Below are 9,328 nucleotides of genomic sequence, written 5' to 3'. Positions count from 1 at the left end.
GCCCCAGATCAGGGGCACTCCTGCCACCCTGTAACCAGTCCCACATCAGGAAGGCCCTGGTCTATAAAGCCAAATCTCTGGCTCTCTGGGTGCTCTTTCTTTCCACTCACCTCTGTGTTGCCCGCATGGCTCTGATGCTGCTCAGTCCCGAGAGGGTCTCTGAGAAGTGAGTGTAAATGGGAGACAAGGTGACACTGTAAAGGCGCTTGAGCTCCCGGGACGTGCGCCGGTAATAGCGCTGGATGGAGAAGTAGAGGGCAGCCAGAGGCAGTAAGACCAGACCAATCCAAGGGAGGCCATAGGTGATTATCACCAACATGCCCAGGAGCCCATACACGTTGGCCAGGAAGATGTTGAGGATAAATGGCAGGCTGTCATCCACACAGTACAGGTCTGAGGAGAAGCGATTCAGGATCCGGCCTGTTGGTGTGGTGTCAAAGAAGGTGACTGTGGCCTGGCAACAAGGGAGCCAGAAAGTAAGAGCCAGTCAGCTGCAGCAAGATCCAGCTACAGAACAGTGCCCAGGAGAGCAGCACCAAGGGGAGCAGATAAGACCACAACAGGGTGGACCCCATAACTTCCTTCCTTTCCTCAGCTGGAGAACAAATCTCAGACTCCAAAGCCAGCATCAACTTGTGGCCAAACAGCTCATGCTGTTTGCAGGGTAAAAGGACAAAGCCCTTCCGTGCCAAATGGCAGATCAAGATAGCAGTCACTTAGATCCCATAATGGCCCAGCAGTAGCCAGTGAGACAATCCTCTAATCCTAGCCTCTAATCCTATCTTCCAATCCTCTAGTTCTAACTCTAGCCTGAGGACCCAAAGAAGTCCAAATCCTAAAGAAAGTTAACTGGCACATGCCAGCATCAGCCCTAAATCTTAATGACTCCTTCCAGTCTCATCTGAATCTGAGGTCATGATCCTGTGAAAGCTACTTTGATTCAATTGGCCTTTACCTTGTCTATCTATGTAAGCCTAATGAGTGAACAGATGCAGGTGGCAGCCATAAAACACCCCTCCATGGAATGGAACATTACAGGACACATTTCAAACGCCAGGTCACTGGCCCCTTGTGCTGGCTGTGGTGCAGCCCTTTTTGGGTAGAGTCCTACGGGGAGCTCATCAGTTAATACCAGCAGAAACCCTAAACCACCTTCCAAACTCTTACTCCCAACTATGAGAACAACATCAGGACAGAAAAACTTGCAGGAGGAGCCCCAATCTGCCCTGGACTTTCTGACCATTACCTTTAGAGCCTTCTGGAGGAGTTGTTTATGAATGACAGTGGCAGCACGGATAGTGCCATAAGCAAAGAGAAAGGCCCGAAGAATGGTGAAGAGGGAGTTGGCCCCTGCAATGCTCCCATAAACTATCAGGTAGAAATTCACATCCATTGAGCCATTGGAAGGGACTGGGGTGGTGTCCAGAGCTTGAATAGGGGAGCTGGAACACAGAAGGAGGAAGGTTATGAATCTGCCAGGGTTGTGATGACAGTAAACTCACAGACAGGGCATCAGAACCTGGGAGCGTACTTAAGGGGAAACCAGGATACTCCAACTCGATACTCCTGTGAGAGACCACAGTCCCTTTGGCATGCTGGGACAAACACTCCAATTACTATGCAGCTAGGGGTCTTCATCAGCCATCAGCCCCAGCTGAGCCCTTTGAGCACCTCACCAGGTCAGAGATTTCAATTCTCTTTCTTTATCAAAGCAGCCACACAGATCCCCTGCAGTGGGGTGGTCAGCTTATCCCTGCTCTCGACAAGGATCTTCATAGGAAATGCACTTAAGGGCAAAATGGGAGAGTGTTTCCAGCCTCCTTTGGCATCTCCTGACCAGGTTCACTTACACAAGCCCAACAGCGGAGAAGAGAAGGAGCTCTGGGGAAGGCGGGGAAGCCGAGCAGACCATCACAGAGGTATTTGCTGTCTGGGATATGCTGGAGATCCAGTGTGACAGCCACCAATCTGAGATATTTCTGGATGCTACAGAGAAAGACAGACTGCATGAAGAGGGATTCAACCTTCGAATCAGCAAATGTGAAGCAGAAAAGCTGGAGGGGAAGCTGCTGGACAACTTTTGTTATTGTCTCACTACCCAGTCTAGTCTTCCCCTGCCTTCATTCTCCACTGTTAGTAGCAGAGCACAAGCAAGGGAATAGCCTTGAGTTGCAGCAGCAACAGGGAACTGCTAGAGGAGCAGACATGCAGCTGCACCAGTGAGATGCCAGATCCTGTTCCCACATGTGCCCCCCTCCCAACTGTGCTACTTTAGTTTGGGGAAGAGAAAAGGGGTCTTCCTATTGTAGGGAGAATGATTAAACCCTTGGCCTCTTCTCTTCTCTGGACTCTGTACAACCAGGGAATGAGAGGCGAGGAACTTCTAAAGACAGATGTGCTGCTAGGCCACTGCCTCACCTTGCATCAGGAACAGTGAGGAGAGGATGGATAATGCCAAGCAGCTGCCCACTGCCAGCCAGTATGCCTTGTACACCTGAAAAGCCACTGCCCCTTCTTTCTTCTCTTCCTCCTTGTGGATGAGATGATTGGTTTGGGTTGATTCTTCTGCCTCAGTTTCTATGGCCTCTTCTTGGACCTGTTCATCATGGGCTGTGGAAATGGAGGCAAAAGCAAAGGTCAGTGCAAGGTAAGTTCCTCCTGCAGCTGCTCCTTGCTGTGAACGGAGCAGGTCTAGGCTATGAGGGAGACTTTTCTCTCCTCTCTCCTTTTTCAAGAGAGGTGCATCAATCCTGGCAGACCTTCATCCAAAGCTGGACCAAAAGTGGAACAGATTCAAATACTGCTCCAGACCAATACCCAATGGTACATGGGCCTCCTCTCCATCTATGCACACACTACCCACAGATCAGCACTGCCACAGCAGAGGAAGGTGGTGGGAGCTCTGCTCTAAGGCCAGCAGCCACCAGGTACAGGTTCTGTCTGTGTAGTCAGCTGATCTGTGCTGCCCCAGCCACCCTCAAGCTCGCCAGGTATAGACCTTTATCCTTTTGCCTCTTGTCCATATCCCTGAACTTGGGGAAGGCTTCCACGAGTGGCAGGATATCAGCTGGTGTGCCTGCAGAGAGAGACATGCAAATACTTCAGAGTCTGTGAGGAACAGATGGCAGCTACTCACAGCCTCTTGCTATGAAATAGCCCAATTTTGTTCTCTTGTTAACACTCCCCATTTTCTCTCACAGCACCTGCACTCTTGAAGATCCTTCTCCATACAACCTGCTATGGCCTTCTGCCTTAGCAGCTCCCCACCTCTAGGGCCGTCCTGTTTCATCCGTGCATCTGCACATTCCCTTCCCCTCTATCTTTGCCCACACACAGTGCACTCAACCTCTTTAGCACTGGGTTCCCTACTCGTTAATCCTACTCTCTTATGTCCTTCTTTGCTCAAGCCATTCCAAGACTGGCACATGTGCATAAATTAACACCTGAGAAGGCAGGCAGTGTACCTGTCTGAACTATTCTGCCATTGTCTATCAACAACAAGGCATCAGCCTTCTCCAAAAACTCCGTCCTGTGGGTGCAAAGGATCCTGGTCTTGTGTTTGAGAACTCCAAGAATGCATTTCCGCATAAGATGGTTGGCTACATCTGCATCAACAGCAGCCAGAGGATCATCAAGAAGGTAAAGCTCTTTCTCCTGAAAGGGAGACAAAAGACAAGGCCAGAGCTGCAGGCCCTGCCAGAGCAGGCAGCACTGTAGAGAAAAGTGCAAGTGCCTCTGTGTGGCACACCACCGGCACCTTTAGGCCAGCATGATGCTGTTTAAGACATGCTGCCAGAGCACACGGTACAGCTGGGTGCTTCCAGCTTCTTTACATCTGACTTGGCACTGGGCACAATCTGCCACAACATGACTCCTTTGCTATTTACCTGGTAAACAGCTCTGGCAAGGGCTATTCGAGCCTTCTGTCCCCCACTGAGTGTCACACCATTTTCACCCACCTCTGTCTGGTCACCTGCTGGTAAAATCTGAAACATTCAAGAAAATCCACTTAGAAAGCACAGGAAGCTACTGAGGACACAAAACTAGAACAGTGAGATCCCTCTCCTGCCTCTGGCAGTAATTCCCTAGGGTGACACCTTACCAAAATTTAAACAATGCAACAGTCTATATAATGGTTCTGCAGACAACTGGCAAGCTTGGCATTTATGCAGCTAAACTCTCCTACACTCCAGAATAAGGTGGCCACATCCAAACTACCCATTAAGAGCAACTTCTGGTCTGAGATAACTCTGAAATTGTGCCTGGGAATTTTCTGGGAGCTATGCCTGCACCAAAATCATGCCAGGGCCCATCCAAACAGTTTAGCAGTAAAAACTACAGAGTTTTGGTAGCTGGAAACAGTTTCCCCTTGATCTGGTAGCATAGGCATAGTCTACTACTTCTCAAATAAATATTTTGCCTTTACAGAGTATTCATAGCTCCTGCCAAAACAAACAGGAGCTACTAGTGCTTGGCACTTCAGAAAGTCATCCATCAGGTTATAAACTGGGAGGAGAAGACTAGCTTCCTATCATATACAACAGCCAGGTTTACCAGCTGATATAGCCATAAGCCTCAAACCTAGAATATTTGTATTACTGACGGCAGGACCACAGACTCAGCCCTTCCAGATCCCAGGGAAGTTCCTTCTGATCCAAAAAAGCATCAGCTGCTGATAGGGTCTGCCTGAAAAACCTGTCAGTCATCAGCTCTGCAAGAACATCTCCTTTCCCCAAGACCAAGAACTTTTGGCTCACCAGCAGAAGAAACCAGAAAGTGCTACCAGAGTGACTTTACATCTCAAAGAACCACGGGGCCGGATATGGTCTGGGATTGGTAATCAGAGTAACACTGTAATTGGGACATCGGAAAAGCAGTCTGAAAGAATGAGAGGCCTGAAAGAATGAGAACTGCTCCCAGTGAGGCTCAGGCTGGATGTAAATGCTGGCCAAGAAGGCCCAGGCAGGTTTACAGTTTAGGCACTCACGTTCAGGTCCTCAGAGAGGGCACAGGCCTCCACCACCTCCTCATACAGCCTGGCATCATATTCCCGCCCAAAGAGGATGTTCTCACGGACAGTGGTAAACTGTATCCAAGGCTCCTGTGTGGTCAGACCAAACCCTTGCTCCAGGTCACAAACATACACTCGTCCACCTTGTCTGCAAGCACACCAGAAGTGGGTGGAAAGGGCAACAAAGGAGAACTGTTGGCAGATCAAAATGGCCTACAAATAGGGAAAGCAGTGGATAGTCTGCCTGTCATGGCATGGAGGGACCAGGCAGGGAGAAGTCTTTAGGCTACTTACTTAATGAGCTCTCCAGTGATGGCTGCAAGCAGAGAGCTTTTGCCGGAGCCAACCTTCCCAACAACCCCCAGGAGCATCCCCTGCAAAGGGAAATGAAAAAGAGCAACATGATGTGCTAATACAGGATGGCTTGTCCAGATTTCTTGAGCCACACGCAGGTAGCCTGAAAGCTGACTGCTGTCTAGTTTCAGCAGCAGAGCTGTTTCAGGGTACAGTTGCTGGGTAAAGCAGACTCCTGATACAGCAGAACACAAGTCTGCAAGCAGTGTTAACTCTGGAGCCCAGCTGTGTTCCCTGCCCAGCCCTCTCCTGCAGCAGCGGTAGAAAGCAGAGGGAGCTGGTTCATGTCTTGTCTGTAAGCCATGCCTGGATCTCCTCCAGCACCCTTCAGCTCTGAGGGATGTGATATGTGTCTTGTGCCTCTTGACCAAGAGAAGGTTTTCATGCATGGCTTGTAAGACCAGGAAAACATGAAAACATGCCACCCCTGCTCCATTATTCGGCTTCTCTAGTGGTATTCTTCTCTGTTACCTCCTGCATCCTTGCTCACCTTTCTCACTGACAGGTTTTCAATGTGCAGTTGCAGAGTGCCTGTGGATAAGGGCTGCCTAGTGCTTTCTTCCTCCACTGGTGCCCATGAGAAGGCTGCACATTGCATCTCCATGGCAGCAGCAGTACCTGAAGGGCTATCTGCAAGAGAAAAGCAGCACAGCATTGCACTACTATGAGAAGGCTGGAAAAGGAAAGGCACCTGGCATCACAAATACTATCAGCTTTGTTCTCAAACAGATGAAACTACAGACAGAGCATTGCCATGATGCCCTTGACCCAACCACAGAATGAGACGCGTGCCTACTGACTTGCCCTTAAACTTCTACCTCCTTTCCTCCAACCCTCCTGTCTCCAGCTCCCACCAGGCACACGTGGTGACCTGCTGACTGTCAAGAAGACACTGTAAGGATAACCTGGTTTTATTATTGTTGAAGGTAAAAGAATGGCAGGGAGCTGGCAAAAGGCAAGGAAGAAGAGAAAGGGAGCTGAGATAGCTCAGGAGAGGGGCACCCACTCAAGCCTTTCTGCCAGGCAAAGACAGGGTTGTTGAGGGCTTCAGTGTCAGAGGAGCTTTGAAGAGAGGAAGGAGCAGATTCTTCTAAAGGGACACTAATGACAGGGCTCTGTGGGGACCAGCAATGGCCTACAGTTGGTAAAAAGGAATTTATAGCTTTATCTCCCATTTTCCACAGAACTCAAGTGCCTTCACTCTGCCTCTGACAACCAAACGACTTGAATCATGGGCCGACAGCCAGCTGCCCTCCAGTACTGACCCACGGCCTCACACCTCAGCTCTCTGCTCTGAATGCCCCCTGCCCAGGGTCTCAAGCCCAGCAGCATCCTTCACCATTACCTAGGGCATAATAAGCTTCCACATCCTGGTCCACAAGTTCAAGGAAACGCTGGATTCGATCCAGGGAAACTTTGGCTTCCAAGGTCCCATTCAACACCCATGGGAAGTTGTTGAGGGGAAGAATAAGCATCCCAACAAGAGCCAATGCTGTGAACACCTGCATGAGTAAAAAGCAGCCATGGGTTGGAGAGAGTACCTCCTTTATACCTTGTATTCTCCAAACAGCTTCACTAGTGAGAGCCTGAAGAGCTGTGGGGAGACACAGGCTGGGTTTGTCTCCCAGAGAAGAAGCCTCAGGACTGCAGCCCCACTGTAGATTGTCCTCTACATGAGACGAGGTTGGAGCTCTCCCTACTACCTACTCACCTTTGTGGCAGTGAGCTGGTGACCCAAAAGGACATAGGTGATGAAGATGGCAATGGAGACAACAACAGGCAGTGCTGCCCACAGATACACGCACAGAGCATCCAAGTACTTGGTGGCTCGCAACTTCTGCAGCTCTTTAGCCCGGCAGGCATTTATCCTGGTGCTGAAGTGCCTCTCCCAGGCATAAAACTTGATCACACGAATACCACACAGGAACTCTGTCATTAGCTGCAGGCAAAGAGGAAAAGCACATAGAGCAACCTGTGCCTGCCTAATGCACCGAGTGCCAGCTAGGCATCTGGGCTGGGGCCAGGTTTGCAGTTGCCTCCTGCTAAGGGCCAGGCTAGAGATACCAGGGAACATTTATTGCTAACAAGGACATAAACTCAAGGGGCAGCTGCTGGGAACTTTGCTCTCACTCATTCCACCAGCTTCCTCACCCACCTGTGCTGTGTACGGCTCAGGAAAAAGCAAAATATTACACTACTTCCCAACTGAAGGATGTGCAAGATGAAGGGATGTGTGGAATTACTAGCTCCAGCCTGGATGCCATTGACCTACTTTGGCCTGACAGTGCCTTGAGATAGTAATACCTGTCTCTCAGGCCTGATGCTGCCATGACACAGCTAGTCTGTATCCAGAGCCTGGCTGACTCACACCCAGCAGCTCAAGTGCCCCTGCAGCATGCTGTCCTCTCATTCCTGCTTTTTCTCAGGTCAGCATGTGCAGAGCAAGCTGAGACGTGCCTGTGCCCAACATGAAAGAAAACTAACAAGAGAGAGTTCACGCAGTAAACAGTTGGAGAAAGTCCAGCATACCCCACACAACTAGATGCACCTTCTGTTGTGAAGAGAAAAACTTTTAAAGCTCCCAACAGTTCTGAGATGGAGCTGACTTATGTTTCATGCTTCCAAAGCATGACGGAAATGGCAAGTGAAAGTGCTGTCCCCTCACATTAGAAACACAGGGCTAAAAGGTGGGAATCAAAGTTTTACAAGTGGCCAGGAGAGAGATGCCACTGCAGATATGCAAAAGCAGTTGAAAAGATGACTGACGGTGCCAAGCTTGGAATAATATAAAACCACCATGTCTGTGATCACTGCCTTTGTCCAGGCTGCAAGCCACCTCACCACTGATAAGGCTACTGGAGCAATAGGATGGAAGCATCTCTAGAGGAAGCAGTCGGGAGTCCTATCTTAACTGCTACACACAGAAAAGAAACCTGTGAGGGAATCTGAATTAGCCCAGGGAGCAAGACAAAGATTAGAGGTTCACTATCTTGCAGGTGGTAAAACTGCATCACCCTGAAACACTTTTGAACCCTGTGTGTGTGTGTGTGTCTGTGTGTGTGTGTGTGCCCCCTCTAGCATTTTTCCCAACAGCTGTGATTCAACTAATCTGCTTTGGATCATGAAAAGCAGCCAAAAAGCCAATGTTCTAGAGGCAAACAGGGAAAAAATACAGCAACAAACTCATCTGCTCCTCACCTTGACCCGTGTGTCCTTGTGTATCAGCATCTCCTTGTTGTTCATCATGATGCGGTTAGCTATGACCTTGTTAATGGGCACAAGCAGCAGTGCCAGGGCCAAGCCTCCCAGAAAAGCTACCCCCACTTGCTGATAGAGGAGGTAGAGGGTAATGGCAAACTGGAAAGGCAGGCTCCACACCTCGTGGAAGCTGAGGCAGAAGTTGATCAACCTATCGGTGTCCGTGCTCATGAAGTTGACTATTTCGCCCACGGTGAAGCGGGTAAGGCTGGTGCTGCTGACACGCAGAGCCTTGCGGTAGATGGCAGAGATGATGGCGGCCTGCACCATCAGCATCACCTTGTTCACCTGGTAGCTGAACTGGTTCCGCAAGACAGCGCCCAGGAAGGAGCCAGCAAAGAGCCCAAGGGCATAGAGGACCCCATGGCTCAGGGGCTCCTGCCGTGACTCCATGAAGTTCACCAGCAGGTTCAGAAGCAGAGGACCTGAGAAACCCAGCAGGTTGCCAGCCAGCTTGAGAAGTCCAAGGGAGTAGAAACGAAGCCCAAAGGCTGCATGAAGAACTGAGAAGAGACGCACAGCCTCCTGGGCACGGCCTGAGCTGCTCGGGGCATCACTACTCCCGTCACCTCCAGCAATGATTGGGCTAGTGAGAGACACCGTCTCTTCCTCTACTTGGTGCACAGCTGCCTTCTTCTGCCAGCAAGAGTAGAACCGATCACAGACCCTGGCAGCCTGAAGCTGGCGAGGAAGCACGTAGACATC

The 9,328-nt window shown here is 50.2% G+C and overlaps 1 protein-coding gene across 1 annotated transcript in view; it reads right to left on the bottom strand.

The window, feature by feature from the left end:
• ABCC10 (ATP binding cassette subfamily C member 10) overlaps positions 1-9,328 on the bottom strand; it is a 16,549-nt gene that overhangs the window by 5,389 nt on the left and 1,832 nt on the right. The window contains exons 3-15 of the mRNA XM_010167747.2: positions 8,564-9,328; positions 7,077-7,304; positions 6,711-6,867; positions 5,856-5,995; positions 5,306-5,385; positions 4,988-5,159; positions 3,888-3,986; positions 3,465-3,654; positions 2,999-3,076; positions 2,419-2,610; positions 1,851-1,986; positions 1,247-1,442; positions 111-454 (exon numbers count right to left, since the gene is read on the bottom strand). The exon at positions 8,564-9,328 is cut by the window's right edge and continues 13 nt beyond it. Coding sequence (XP_010166049.1) covers positions 111-454; positions 1,247-1,442; positions 1,851-1,986; positions 2,419-2,610; positions 2,999-3,076; positions 3,465-3,654; positions 3,888-3,986; positions 4,988-5,159; positions 5,306-5,385; positions 5,856-5,995; positions 6,711-6,867; positions 7,077-7,304; positions 8,564-9,328 — 2,777 coding nt within the window. The remainder of the gene's footprint in view (positions 1-110; positions 455-1,246; positions 1,443-1,850; positions 1,987-2,418; positions 2,611-2,998; positions 3,077-3,464; positions 3,655-3,887; positions 3,987-4,987; positions 5,160-5,305; positions 5,386-5,855; positions 5,996-6,710; positions 6,868-7,076; positions 7,305-8,563) is intronic.

The sequence above is a fragment of the Antrostomus carolinensis genome, unplaced genomic scaffold (assembly GCF_000700745.2).
Source record: "Antrostomus carolinensis isolate BGI_N321 unplaced genomic scaffold, ASM70074v2 scaffold28815, whole genome shotgun sequence".
NCBI classification, from domain to species: domain Eukaryota; kingdom Metazoa; phylum Chordata; class Aves; order Caprimulgiformes; family Caprimulgidae; genus Antrostomus; species Antrostomus carolinensis.
Note: the sequence above shows the minus strand (reverse complement) of the source record. Positions and strands in the feature narration are given on the sequence as shown.